At 40.5% G+C, this 15,252-nt stretch overlaps 1 protein-coding gene across 3 annotated transcripts in view; it reads left to right on the forward strand.

The window, feature by feature from the left end:
- The window catches only part of PDE7B (phosphodiesterase 7B), a 377,838-nt gene that overhangs the window by 277,951 nt on the left and 84,635 nt on the right, over positions 1 to 15,252 (forward strand). For all 3 annotated transcript variants that reach the window (XM_049901729.1, XM_049901739.1, XM_049901719.1), the window contains one exon: positions 3,565 to 3,648. In XM_049901729.1, coding sequence (XP_049757686.1) covers positions 3,565 to 3,648 — 84 coding nt within the window. The remainder of the gene's footprint in view (positions 1 to 3,564; positions 3,649 to 15,252) is intronic.

Consider the following 15,252-nt stretch of genomic DNA (forward strand, 5'->3'; position numbering starts at 1 on the left):
GATGGATCTCCTCTGCCTTTGACTCCCAGTTGAACAAAGGGACTAAATCCTTTAAGAGGCTTTCAAATCTATACTGATATTATATAGAAGATTTTTGGAGAAATGGCACCCTCAAAACTACAAGATTAGGGGGAACTCTTTGGTAATACTAAGAAGAAAATACTAGTGGAGAAGTGATTTCTAAATGGTGAGCCAGAAACCCCTGGGAGAAGCTCAAGGGATTATAACAACAGGGCAACATATCCACAAGCCCAGCCAGCTTTGTCTGTAAACCAAGTAAATAGGTCCCATCCATGTACAATTCTTCAAATGTATGTCAACCTTGCTGCCATTCATAAAACTCAAATTCATTTAAAGGCAGTGTTGAATTTGTTATATTATTTTAACATGCTGTATTTTCTCAATAGAAATGCTGTCTGAAGTACAACTTTTATCATGTGGGAGTCTATGATTCTTTTTTCTTCCAATTTTAAAATTAGGTCTGCACTCTCCATAACGTTAACAACCACTGGTATTGAGGAAAGAGCTCTGCCCATGAAGTCTAACAACCTAGATCTAAGGGCTGACCAGTTGCCGTCAAGTCGATTCCGACTCCTGGCCACCCCATGTGTGTCAGAGTGAAACTGTGCTCCATAGGGTTTTCAGTGGCTGATTTTCTGGAAATAGATCACCAGGCCTTTCTTCTGAGATGCCTCTGGGTGGACTCGAATTAGCAGCCGAGCACATTAACTGTTTGTACCACCCAGTGACTCCAGATTCAAGTGCTAGCCTGCTAATTATAAGCTTAAAGCACTATAAATTCAGGCAGCCTAATTAGAGTCAATAGATATTACTGGGTGCCTTTAAGGGGCCTGACCCTTAACTGGGGCTATTGAAGTGAATCACAGTCCTTCGCGGCCCTCTTCTCTGAGCCTCCACGTTCTCACCTATAAAGTAAGGAGAATGAATAATAGTGGCCCTCCTCACGAGGCTATTGTGAGGATTCAATGAGAGAAACAAGAAATAAATAAACTGTGGTGTTTGTGGAAGTGCTCTGTGAACTTTTTAAAGCATTATAAACACAGAGTGTTCAAGACAACTACTGAGGAGAGGAAAATTCTTCAACTCTTCCCATTGCTTTCCTCTAACTATTGGCCCTCCACCCCCACGATCTTAACAAATGCTCGTTGCGTTCCTTTCTCTGATGTCAGATTATATTCATGAATATTTTTAAATGTACTTTTCCATCTCTTCCTCCTCCTTCTCACTTAATCTCTTTTATTCCATCGATCGTTACATTCTTTAGTACCAAAACAGCAATACAATATCAGAATACAGGAAGCAGTAAATAAGTCACCAGCATAAAATTCAAAGCTTTGAATTTTTGGGTTAGGAAGGGAGGAGAGAACACTGTTCCTTCTCTTCACGCCTAGTCTAGGGGCTCAGTGCCACCTCAGGTCTGGGAAAAAGGGGGCTTAAGTGATTGGACTCATTACTGCCAGAATTGAAAGCTTCCCTAATTTAGTTGTTCTGGAAATATGTTGTTAGGTCTAGTGTATTTCTACCTGTCCCCAATTCCATATTTTATGTAATACTTGCTGACAAGAACCTTTACTTAGAGTCCACTGAATCCCAAACAGTACACAAAGCGCTTTCGAGAAATGCAAAAAACATAGTCTGCACAATCCTGGCTCTGTGAGCGTTTAGAAGGAAGTGAAACCAGCACTAATTGCCAGACATTGAGGGTTATTTTGTTAATTAGACCATTCTATGCAGTGATGGGTGGAAACCCTGGTGGCATAGTGGTTAAGTGCTACAGCTGCTAACCAAAGGGTCGGCAGTTTGAATCCACCAGGTGCTCCTTGGAAACTCAATGTGGCAGTTCTACTCTGTCGTATAGGGTCACTACGAGTCAGAATCGACTTGACAGCACTGGGGTTTGGTTTTGGTTATACAGTGATGGAGTCCTGGTGGCACAGTGGTTAAGAGCTTGGGTGCTAACCAAAAGGTCAACAGTTTGAATCCTCCAGACACTCTTTGGAAATCCTATAGGGCAGTTCTGCTCTGTCCTATAGGGTCACTATGAGTCAAAATTGACTCAATGGCAGTGGTTTTGTTTTTTGTTTTTATGAGGGTTATTTCAGAAGCTCCAAAAATGACCCTTTAAAGTAGGTCTTAGCTTCATTTTATAGATGATGCAACTGAGGCTCAGAGAAATAAATTTCCCAAGATCACACAGGTATCAAGTATCTGAGCCAGGTTTACATACACACAAAACCAAACCAGTTACCATCAAGTCAATTCCTATTCATGGTGACCCCATATGTTTCAGAGTAGAACTGCACTCAATAGGGTTTTCAATAGTTATGACTTTTGGAAGTAGACCACCAACCCTTTATTCCAAAATGCCTCTTGGTGGATTTGAACCACCAACCTTTTGGTTAGTAGTGGAACTCTTAATCGTTTGTGCCACCCGAGAGCTCTTTCAGATTTACACAGGGTCTACCTTACTCCAAAGTCTATGCTCTTTCCACTCCAGTGTGTTACCTCCCTGTCTTGAAAGGCAGACCACATACCAAAACCAAAAAGGAACAAAAACATTAAAGGAAACCTACAAATAAATAAGTCATAGAAACTCTACAGGCTATTCCATGTATGAGGGTGGCTAAGTGTCTGAAGTACCTGGAAATAGGTTGGTCTTTATCTGAGGAGACACGTTCTAAACAGATTCTAAAGCAGATCAAGGATACTGACCTGGGGGCAAGGAAGGTAGATATCAGTCAGAAAATAATTATACTGGAACCAAGGGAAATGACATCGTAGACAATCAAAATTTTCTAATAAGCATGAGCTACAAGGAGCCCTAGTGGCTCAATGGTTAAGCACTGGGTTGCTAACCAAAAAGGTCCAACTCACCAGCCACTCTGTGGGAGAAAAGTCCTGGAGAACTGCTTCCATAAAAATTACAATCTAGAAAACCCTATGGGGCAGTCCTACTGTGTCATACAGGGTCCCTATGAGTTAGAATCTACTCCAGGGCACACAACAACAATAACAGCTACAATCACAACACACCATTTGTCTTTCCAGATTAAGATGTTTCATCTTTATGATCCTGGGAAATATTTAAAAACTATGGAAACTTTGTAAATTGCTAAAATTTTCAGACTCATCTTTCAAGCAAATATAAGCAAGAGCTCTGCTTCATTCATTCCAGTATTGCCAAGTTCGTTACCCAAAAGCCGAACCCATTACTGTCGAGTCCGTGACCCTCCAGCACAGACTGCAACTGCCCCAGAGGGTTTCCAAGGAGCAGCTGGTAGATTTGAACTGCCGACTGGCCTTTTGGTTAGCTGCTGAATTCTTGAACCATTATGCCACCAGGGATCCAAGTTCATTACACTCAGCATTTATTAAATATCCCTTCCTACGTAGCACTCTCTTAAGCAAGGCGAATGGAAATCATTTTTCTCCTGCCATCTGGTGTTGATTCCATTGAAATAACTGGGTAAGAGGATTTACAAAAGAAAAGCAAATATACTTGGCAATGTTTTCAAACAGTTGTTTGGATTTTCTGTTTTCTAGGAGATGTACGACTAAGGGGTCAGACAGGGGTTCCTGCTGAACGCCGTGGCTCCTACCCATTCATTGACTTCCGCCTACTTAACAGTGAGTAATCAAGTATAACTGGAAAGGAACAGACGTTTTCTCAAAAAAAAAAAAAAACTTATTTCCCTCTGAACTTCAAAACTCTCTGAAGGCTGCCTTCCTTCCTCCTTCTCTCTCCTCCCAACTGGAACCTAACCCTTTGTCTCTCAATTTCCTCACTAGTGAAATAATTCTAACCCTGCACTACCTCTCAGAGCTTGAGGAGAGTCAAATGAGATCACGTCAGCTTTAAAAATTCAAACCTTAAAAATTGTAAAGCCCAACAGCAACGGGTTTTGTTTTGTTCTGTTCTGTTTACACAGGAAAGCTATTACTTTCATTATCCAGCATATTTTCTCCACCTTTAGCCAGGGATAAGCTAGTTGAGATTCTATTTTACTTTCAAAACCCCACAGGGAAACCTATTCTACAGCTGCCCTTAGTAATCTATCCATTATCTAATTCTTGTCTCTTGGTCCCATCTAAATCCTGAGGCCTGCTCTTGCATTCCTGGTAAAACTCTTCACCATGGCTAAGTCAGCTTGGTCTGCACTTGCTGCATCCTTCATTATGACTATCTAAGAAGTTCATTTTTTTTGTTCTTTTCCCGCCATATACTACTCCTCATTTGGAGCTTTGCTTGGCCTTTGGTTCATAATTCTTTCTCTTTGAATATATACATGTATATATAACACATATAAATATATATACAACAAAACATTTGCCTTTGCAACATTTTTTACACGTGCAATTCAGTGCCATTAATTACATTTATCATGTTGTGCAACCAACACCTCAATCCCCTTCCGTACATAATTCTCTTCATCTCAGATTCCTTTGGAAACCAAAACCAATACGGCCAGTCACACCTCCAGATTTTGTATTTTCTAGCTATCATAATCATCCTTCATTTTGGGCCGAGAGGAGGAAAATAGATTTCATCGTTTGCTCCAAGGTTTTCCTTGTTTGATTCTGATATAACTTCCCATCTGCAAACTTAAAGTGCTGGGGGGCACCCACAGAATATTACTTTCTTTCTTGACATAAGCAAGTTCAGCTGAAGAGCTAACTTGATTTTCCTTGACCCTTGAAAATTACTAGAAGAAATTAGAATGTGCTAGTCTGATCCTTAGATACTTGAAAGACCAATAGGAAGTGGACATTCTCGTATTTCTCCTGACTTGTTAGCCTCTCATAATCTGTATGTCCATTAAGCTTCGTTCAAGCATGAGTTAATGCATTATAATGCTGTCGGCAATGTTAGTGAATCAACAATATACATTAAATAAGGTGCAACATATATGGGGTTTTTTGTTTGTTTTTCAGCACTTTCAGGGGCACAGTAACTCGAAATAACTCTTTCTATACCAGAGAACATCTCCCCCACCTACATCCCCAAAAAAATGCTTTCTAGAAGACAGAACCAAGTCACTGGACCTATGCAATCATAGATACAGCCTGTGGGGAGTTCTGCCAGTGTCTCCCAACCTTTCTTGATGACTCTGAATGGGCTGTTCCAGTACCCATGGAAAGCTATATGGATTTGGCAGTCTCTGTACTATATGGATTTCCAAGTCCCAGGCATGTGATTCCACCAAGCAAGATGGGAACGGGCAAAGGGTCCAGTTCACTGTCTCATATAGACCATGACTCTCCAACAGCATCACAAGCTGTAGGGAGAAAAATAATCAAAAAGTCTCTTCAATAGTAGACGAGATCTTAGATCATGATTCCTGATGTAAAGCATGAACATCAGGAAAATAGGAGATATTTCTCTTTGTAATTCCAAGGCTCTAATGGTAACATCTTATTTTTATCCAAGTGGTAACAAGCAACATCAGCTGCTAATGGTGGTTATCTTTACAGATAAAATTATGGATTATTTTCTTAAATTTTGTTGTGCTTTAGGTGAAAGTTTACAGCACAAATTAGTTTCTCATTCCAGAATTCATACACAAATTGTTTTGTGACATTGGCTTCAATCTCCACAATGTGTCAGCACTCTTCCCCTTTCCCTTTCCATCCTGGGTTCCCTCTGTCCATTTGGTCAGTTTTCTGGTCCCTTCCTGCCTTCTCGTCTTTGCTTTTGGACAGGTGTTGCCCATTTGGTCTCTTATACTTGATTGAACACATGTGTTCTGTGTTTTGTAGGCCTGTCTAATCTTTGACTGAAAGGTGATCTTCAGGAGTGGCTTCAGTTCTGAGTTAGCAGAGTGTCCAGAAGCCATAGTCTCGGGGGTTCCTCCAGTCTCTATTAGGCCAACAAGTCTGGTCTTTTGTTGTGAATTTAAATTTTGTTCTACATTCTTCTTCCACTCTGTCCAATACCCTCTATTGTGATCCCTGTTGGGGCCAATGGTATTGTTAGCCAGACACCATCTAGTTCGTCTGGGCTCATGCTGGTGGAGGCTATGGTTCACATGGTGCATTAGTTCTTTGGACTAGTGTTTCCCTTGTGCCACTCATTTTCTTCATTCTCCTTTGCTCAGGTCAGGATGGCACCAACAGATGTGTATTAGACGGTTGCTCGCAAGTTTTAAGACCCCAGATGCTACTCTCCAAAGTAGGATGTAGAACATTTTGTTTATGAACTATGTTATGCCAATTGACCTAGATGTTCCCCAAGAGAACTGTGGAGTTTTTAACTCTCTATTATTTATTATATTATAGGCTTCTGTAACACCTGGATATTTTATAATCAGCTTGTTTCACTTTTGTAATGCGGAAAAAAAAGTTATAAAATGTATAATAATTTAAAAATATATTCAAAGCAGATGATATTTTATTATATTGCTATGTTGTTCGCTACATAACAGGTCCTATACAGGCAGTTGCCATTCTGTCATCTCTCTGCTGTAGGGTCTCCAGGCTCTTAGCTGTGCATGCTGACCCAACCCCAGCCTCCTTTCCCTGGCCCTGGATGTTCTCTGTCTCTCCCCCTCCACTTCACCCCACCTGTCGTTTATGGCACTCCACTAGTCAAGTGACAGTGTTGGCCATCTTTCCTAAAATTCCTTTTCCTCTCATCTCAATATTCTGCTTTGAATAGCTCTTTCATTCATGTCTCTTTATCACTAACCTATGTTAAGGCATGAAACCCCGGTGGGATAGTAGTGAAGAGCTATGGCTACTAACCAAAAGGTCAACAATTAGAATTCTCCAGGTGCTCTTTGGAAACCCTTTGGGCCAGTTCTGCTCTGTCCTATAGGGTCACTAGGAGTCAGAATTGGCTCCACGGCAGTGAGTTTGGTTTTTGTTTATTTATTTATTTATTTTGTTTTTGTTTTTATGTAAAGGTAATAGTAATTTGCCTTCATTGTATTTTCTTTTTTAAGTGGACTCAACTATTTTTTTCCCTAGATATATAAAGCACCTCCCTAAATAGACTACAAGTTCATAAAGGACAATCTCTTTGTAGTTACTGACAACTCAGTAGTTATTGTCAATTTACCAATTAAAGAGTCCCCTCAAAAAGATTGTATTAAAGAACTCTAAATGGAAATCATCCCCACATTTAACTGAACAGCATGCATAGAACTGAAATCTCAGAGATTCGCCTTTATTTGTGCTGCTACCCAGCCCTGGTTTAATGGAATAATGACGTTACTGCAGTCACGTTCCATCATTCCCTAACTTAATCTGCAATGACAGCAGTTTGTCACCACATAGTTACAGGTGTATGGATATGAGTGTAATATACAGTCACATAAGATAAAATATATATGGCACATCTTCTACTGCTTGACATACAGTCTAATTTATCTTTAATCTCATTCTTGTCCTTGTCATGGCTTGCCTGAGTTGTTAATGTGTTCTTTCTGCTTACAGGGAAACATTTTAAACATGCAGTTGATCCCCATTGTTTACGGATTCCATATTTGTGAATTTGCCAATCACTAAAATTTATTTATAACCCCAGAACACACTCACGCATTTTCACTCACAAACATGAACAGAGTGGTAAAGAGTTCGAGTTGCCCAATGTGCACATTCTCAGCTTAGGTCAAGCAAGGTGATGTTCCGACTTCTTGTTTCAGCTCTCATACTGGAAACAAGTGTCCTTTCCTAGTCTATGTAGTGCCATATCTTTCACTTTTTTGTGCTAGTTGTTGGTGATTTCACTCTTCAAAATGGCTTCAGGTGTAGTGGGGAAGTGCTATCTAGCGTTCCTAAGCATAAGAAAGCTGTGACATGCCTTACGGAGAAAAAAATGTGTTAGATAAGCTTCATTCAGGCATAAATTACACTGCTGTTGGCTGTGAGCTCAATGTTCATGAATCAACAATATATGTATTAAATAAGGTGTCTTTAAAATGAAGCATACAAAAAACAAAATTATGTATTGATCAGTTGATGAACGTTTTGTGACCAGAGGCTCGCAGGAACTTAACTTTATATTTCCCGTAGGAACAAGGTTCTGTATTTGCTAGTTGAGTGTTTGCAGTGACATTATAGAAGGTAACTACTGCAAATAATAAGAATCAACTGTAATTTTATAATAATTTCAAAGTAAACCCCTCAGGAAGAACTGGAGTCCCTGGTTAGCACAATTAAGCACCCAGCTACAAATTGAAATGTTGGAGGTTCAAATTCACCCAGAGGCACCTGGGAAGAAAGGCCTGGCAATCCACTTCTGAAAGATCACAGTTATTGAAAACCTATGGAGCACAGGTCTACTCTAAAACACATTGGGGGGTCACCATGAGTCAAAATTTAAATGACAGCAACTGGTTGGGGGGTTTTTTGAAGGAACTATTTGAGACTTTTTCCTAAAATTTTTTTTTTCTAATCAGCTGATTCCAATTCTACATGGGCAGTGCCAACACTTACTTAAAATGGTTCTTTATATCATTTACCTTAATCTTGAGTCAATTTTTTCCTAGTATGTACCCAGACCAAAGATATCATTTTCCTCAGGTGCTTACAGTTTTGCTCTTTCTCCCTAGGTGGAATCAAATTTAGAACTTTTTTTTTTTTAATGGCTTATTTACTTTTGTTGTTGTTGTTGCTGAGAATATACACAGCAGGACATACACCAATTCAACAATTTCTGCACATATAATTCACTGGCATTTATTACATTCTTCAAGTGGTACAACCAACCTCAGCCTCCTTTTCTGAATTGCTTGTCCACCATTAACTTAAACTCACCGCCCCCTAAGCTCCCTATCTAACCTTTCAAGTTGCTGTTATCAATTTTCATCTAGAATTTTTTTTAAAAGCTATCTATAGGAAAGACCGAATCACCATAGTCTATTCTGAGTGTGCCTGCTTTCAGCCTGCCTTCCAAAAAGCTGACGTGAAATCCACACGACTACCATTTCCTATCCAGAGTGTTCACCCTCTTCTACCCACCTCAATACATGTCTTAAATAGCAAAAATGTATATAAAATAATAAGACGCATTGCATTTCCCTACTGGCCCTAGCAGGGCAAGAGACCTCAGAATTAATACCTAAAATAACCTACCTTCTACCAGAACAATGTTTCCAAATACTGAAACAGATAACCTGGAACAGGAGTCATTCAGGGACAGCCTCCGGCTGCCTGTTTTGTAAACAGAGTTTTACCAGAGCCCAGCCATGCCCATTTGTTACATATCACATAGGATGGCTTTTGCACTACAACAGCGTGGTTGAGTCATTGCAACAGAGATCACATGACCTGCAAAGCCAAAAATACTGAATACATGGCCCTTTACAGACAAGGTTTGCCATCCCCTGACTTAGACTTAGATTTTTAAATAGATTTAAAGAGGTTTTATGTCATCTCCATAAGCACATTCAGTCCAGTCTTTTTTCCTTTCTTAATGTCATCTTTTTTTTTTTTTCTTTTCAATCCCCAGTGCCGCCACTTTATTTTCAAGAATGGATTCATATTGACTAAATTTCTATGGGACAGAAGTATACATAGAAAGGGAACATCTCTTGTTGATCCAGATTTAAAATTCCACAATTATAATTTCCAGTCAGACAAACATTCCCCTGGAGGAGGTGTTCCTTTCTCCGTATTTTTGAGGAGTACTCCACCATCATGTCCATGTACCTATTGTCTAGGTGTAAACCAGTTGCCTTCAGTTCGACCCCAACTCATGGCAACCCCTTGTGTGTCAGAGTAGAACTACACTCCATAAGTTTTTCAAATGGCTGATTTTCAGAAGCAGATCGCCAGGCCTTTTTTCTGCGCATGAATGTTAAACATTTGCACCACCCAGGGACTCCATTATTTACATATAAAGTGGCCTTCTATTCTGTTCTGTTCTGTGTGGCAAGGTCCCAGTCTGCACCTATTCTCCAGGCATACTTATTAATAGTGCCACCTTTCACTCTCAAAGTATCCTGGTCTGGACAATAAATTACTCAGTCAATTACTTATATCATCATGCACACGAAAGAGTACTGCAGTACAATGCCTCTCGAATGTGCATACATTACAACAATAAAAGTCAGAAAAGCTTCTTAATAAGAGATCCATTCAGATCAATAGAGATATATAAGACAAAGTTACTTGTTAAAAGCCAGTTTCATTTCCCATTTGCATTTTATATAATTTAGAAGAAAGACATCTATACCAATTTCTAGAAGTCTGTCTGGACAAGTAGGCAGAAACTCTGGCTTCAGCACCATTATGTAGGACACAGGAATCATGGGCCTTTAATGAAGGAGTTACCTTTACACCCAAGCATAAGGGACAAAACAGAGTGAGAGAAAAGAGCAGCAATTATTTTTCTTCCAGATAAGACACTAAAACAGAGAACTGGAAGAGGCCAAGAGGGATGAGAAGTGTTCTATTTCCCAAAGCCTATTTCCTATAGGTTTATCCCATTCACTGACTCTAGAGTGAAACGAGAGGAAAAATGGAGAGAGGAGTGTTGAGAGATGTGTGGTCACAGAGGTGAGAGCAGTGGAGGTCATTGCAATTTTCTGCAGAACAGACGGCTACAGCAGCCCCTTCTACATCTCTGTCTCCTGATTTAATATAATCAGTAGCCTGAGTAGATAATGACTAGGTTGAGATGTTCCCGTGGCAACCGTGTCAGAGCAACACCATGTGATTTCCACCATCGCTCAGCAAAGGAAGTGACATGCAAAGAAAACATTCCCAGTGACTGTGGCCCTTGAGGGAATTAAGCAGCTTCTGCTGAGGTTCTGGGGGACCAAATATCAGCTGCCAAAGAGAGCCTGGGGCTCCAGACCAGCCCCAGGGTTTTACAGCAGTAGGTTAATTAGCTATTTGACTTTTCCTGTCTGTAAATTTGCTAATCTTGATTTTTAAAGCTCTATTCCTCTTTTTTTTTTTTTTTTTTAAATTCCTCTAGACTTGCCTCTCCAAGCAGGGCCATTTTAACAGCACAAGCATGAGGGTACTTATAATGGGGCTACAAAAATATTTTCTTTGCTTATTATTTCTGAAATAGAACTAATATATAATAGATATAGATACAGAAAGATAGCTGCCATTGAGTAGACTCTAACTCATGGCGACCACGAGAGAATGAAGCCTCATTTCAGTCCTGCATCACCCTCACAAATGTTGGCATGTTTGAGTCCATCGTTGTGGCTACTGCACCAAATCCATCTCACCAAGGGTCTCCCTCGCCCTCACCTGCCCTTTACTTTGCCAAACACAATTTCCTCCTCCAGTGATAGATCCCTCGTGATGACATGTCCAAAGCAAGAGAGTCAGACAGTATTCTGCTGTGATCCACAAGATTTTCCTTGGCTAATTTTCAGAAGTAGATCGTCAGGCCTTTCTTCCTAGTCTGTCTTATTCTGGAAGCTCTGCTGAAACCTGGTATTTGACATACTGGTAGCATAACTTCCAGCATCATAGCAACACACAAGCCATCACAGTGTGACAAACTGATAGATGGGTGATGGAATTATACTGTCTGAAAGGTTGGTGGTTCAAACCCACCCAGAAGCACCTTGGAAGACAGGCCTGGTGATCTGCTTCTTAAAGGTCACCACCTTGAAAAGCTATGGAGCAGTTCTACTCCGCATACATGGAATAGCCATGAGTCAGAATTGACTCAATGGCAACTAACAACAACAACAATATATCTTTTTAACTTTTTTAAAAGAGAAGTGACCTAGAGACTCAAATGCTTTTTTTAAATGCTGTTTTCTAAAACATAGTACACCCCGAAGCTATGCTTTCTTTAACATATGAAATACCTCCACAGACAGTCAACTAAAAGCCACCCAACATGTTACAAATCATCTGGGGCTAAGTGATACCCATCTTAAAAATGAAGAGGTAGTTTGCTTACACACTCATTTTCCAAAGAGGAAATTCTTAGAAGATGGAAGCAGCCTTTCAGTAATCTTCTTAAAGATATTTTTAACCGTCACCCGTGAGAATCACTCAAAATGCAAAGATCCTGAACGAAAATGTCACCGGGTCACTTGAAAGAAGTTGCACTCCCTAAGACCTGTGCTTTCCAGGCAGAGAGGGGCAGAGCCAATTGGCCGCTAGCTCAGACTTTTTACATTTGTATGTGCCAAGGTAATGCCCACGATTTCAAAATTCGGTATTTACCTTCCTCAGGGAAAAAGGCAGGGCATTGCTTGTAGTTGTGATGCTTCTGGCTCACCTGCATCGTGCTCCATGATGGGCACTCAAGACTTCTGGCTACAATCACCCCTGCACTTCAGATGCGGAATTGCCAGACCAGGAAGAGGGTTAGTTACCGACATTCCACTACATTGCGAAGACAGTTGATAGAGTCCTCTCTGTTTCACACATTCCCTATCACTGTTCAATCAGTGAGCATGAAGTGGGTACCTCCTGTACTGGGCAGGGTGTCTGGTGCTAGAGATACAAAAATGAAGGAGACATAGCCACTACTTCAGGGTGTACACAGATGTCCAAAAACAAATGATGAGGTGGGTGATACATCTATCTAATAATGCAAACATGTATAATAATAAGAGTAATAGGTGCAAGAATGGACTCAGACATACCAGTGATCATGAAGATGGCACAGGACTGGGCAACGTTTCATTCTGTTATACATACAGTCAGCACGAGTTGGAGCCAACTCGATGGCAACTAACAACAGCAACATAATAGGAATAAGCATAATATGAAAAAAATGTATATACAAGATTCACCCTAGGGAGTAATGAACTTTGAGTGAGTTAGAGAAGAAAATGATTAACTCTCTTCAGAAATTAGAGACGTCTTCCTGGGAAACTTAAAACATGAGCAGCTGTTGAAGCAACAATGGGGTGAAGCAGGTCTGCATGAAAAGGCCCACCTTTATGGCCATTCTAAAATATGCTTCAGGATGTAAGGAGCCAGGAAAGAGTCGTTAACAATTCTACTCAACTAGATACAAATTTCACTGAAAGAAAGGTATTCAAGTAGGAGCAAAGCAGAGAAGTCAAAAGAGACCACCCAATCTACTGACTCTCTGAGAAAGGCCATATTCAAAGAGAAATACTTTTTACCTTCTAAAGCTAAAACTGAAAACATTCTCTGCCTTTCATTAACCTGGCTGACGTCATTTCATGGATTTACTTTTTATCTGAGTAAGGAAAAATAAAATCAGGGCAACCAATATTTCCTCGGGGTTATCATTCATTCATGCAACAAACACCCCCTCTACGCCAACTAGGCCTAAGGCTAAGGTGCCCCTAGGTTACACCAACAACCACTAAGATAGCCTTTACTCAATGGCTCTCTTCTCTCTCAGGCAGTATGGGACTGGAGTCTTCCAGAGACACCAAACTCAAATATTTGTACAATTCCCTTGAGTTAGACAAAGATTGCGTACGGGGGGAGGGCACCTAATATATCTTAGCCTTGGACTGAGGTTTCTGAGTGCTAGAAAAGAAACATTGAGAAACTTCCTCTGCCTTCAAAAAGCTAACAATCTCTTTACAGGGACAAAGCAAAGACATTAAACCAAAGACCATACAAGAAATAAACGGTTTTGTCTTAAAATCATTGACATACACAGTAAAGGAGAGACAAGAAAAAGCAGAGATTACTGACATACACTGAGCAGATGAAAAGGGCTTTCTGGTCTTGTGCAGAACCCTGAAAGATAAGATAGAGTGATGACTGGTTAAGGAATTGCCTAGAAGCTGAGCTGACATATGGGGGCCATTAAGCCATTAGGTAGAAAGAAGGTCCAAAAAATAGTAAATAAAGTGTGTTGACTAGAGAGATAACAAAAAGTTTAGAATGCCAAGATAAAGAATTTGAACTTGATTCATCAAAGACCACTAGAAAATTTTGAAGAAAAAAAAAATAGACTGATTAAGAGGGTTTAAGAAAATTAACTGACATCCATGCACAGGAGGGACAGACTCAATGAATCAACAGAAAAGCAATCAGGAGGCGGATTATGATGGCAGAAGGAGAGGAGGTATAAATCCAGAGATGTTAAAGGAAAGAGGAGACGAAGCTTAATGATACTGAATATTGGGAGCCCTGGGGGTTGGTCTGGCCATCTGAAAAATTGGAAATGAGGTCAATGGTGAGGAAAGTTGGAAGGCGAGTTAAGGGAAAGATGGCAAGCTCAGTTGAGATAGGTTGAGTTTGCTGAAGAATCAAGTGAAAATGTCCAGGAAGAGCTGGAAATACGGGATTGGAGTGCTTGTGAGAGAGGCCTGTTTTGTAAATTCCAGTTAGGAACCATCATCACCTATGAGTCACATGCCCAGAACTGAAAATCAGGTATGACACAGGACCCTATAATTTTAGCTTGTCATAAACTGGGTTTAACAAAGCACTACACGCCTATCGGTGACAAAGCCCACAAAGAAGTGAGCTTCACCAGCAGTTGATTTTCCTCTGTGGGAAACTATCTAGCCACCACATTCAGATACCACCACTGCCATCATGGAATCTATTTTGTGCAAACATAGATGCTTGTGTCAGAGCCCAGGGGGTTTGCTAACTCACCTGAACACAACACAAAGAAATGGCAGTAACATGGAACTGCAGCGCTTCCTTGAGCAAAACCCTAGTGGCTTCTTTGGCTTTCTGGAGACAATTAAATGTAAAAGGGAAGCAGGAGTAAACTAAGTTTCTTTTGACTGAAGTTATGCTATGAGTCACTGAGCTAGAGTGACTTGTTTGTTAAATAAAATTAGATCAACCTCCTACCCAGAATCAGGCACACCTATTTCTTGTGACTTTATTAATAAACAAAATGAGGGGTTATTTCCTCTCATTGTCACCCATCCTCAAATTTTCAGAAAATCTAAAAGACTTGTCATGTTCCCCATTCTACTATATATATGAAAAAATATACATACAGCCTCCCCGTCCTTAGTAGCTTATCTATGTTTCCAAACTGAAATCTCATGAAAATCTTGTTTTCTTTCTAACTCGCAAGCCAAATTGCCTTGGGCACCTGGGTGGTTTATTACTAATAAGTGACCTTTGGAGAGAGGGCAGTAGAGCAGATGCCTGGGGGAGGAGGTGGCAGCAATTACTGAGGAAAGTCCCAAGAGGAGGGTGGCCTATGCCACTGCACCTAACGACTGCAACCACGATAGCATTAAGATGGGAGATACTTAATCCCAGGGGCAGGATAAGCAAGGCTAGATGTGGACCCTCTTAGGCAAGGCTCCACAAGGCTGCCAGTCTCCTGGAGGCCCAGCGACA

Source organism: Elephas maximus, chromosome 1 (genome assembly GCF_024166365.1).
Source record: "Elephas maximus indicus isolate mEleMax1 chromosome 1, mEleMax1 primary haplotype, whole genome shotgun sequence".
Lineage (NCBI taxonomy): Eukaryota > Metazoa > Chordata > Mammalia > Proboscidea > Elephantidae > Elephas > Elephas maximus.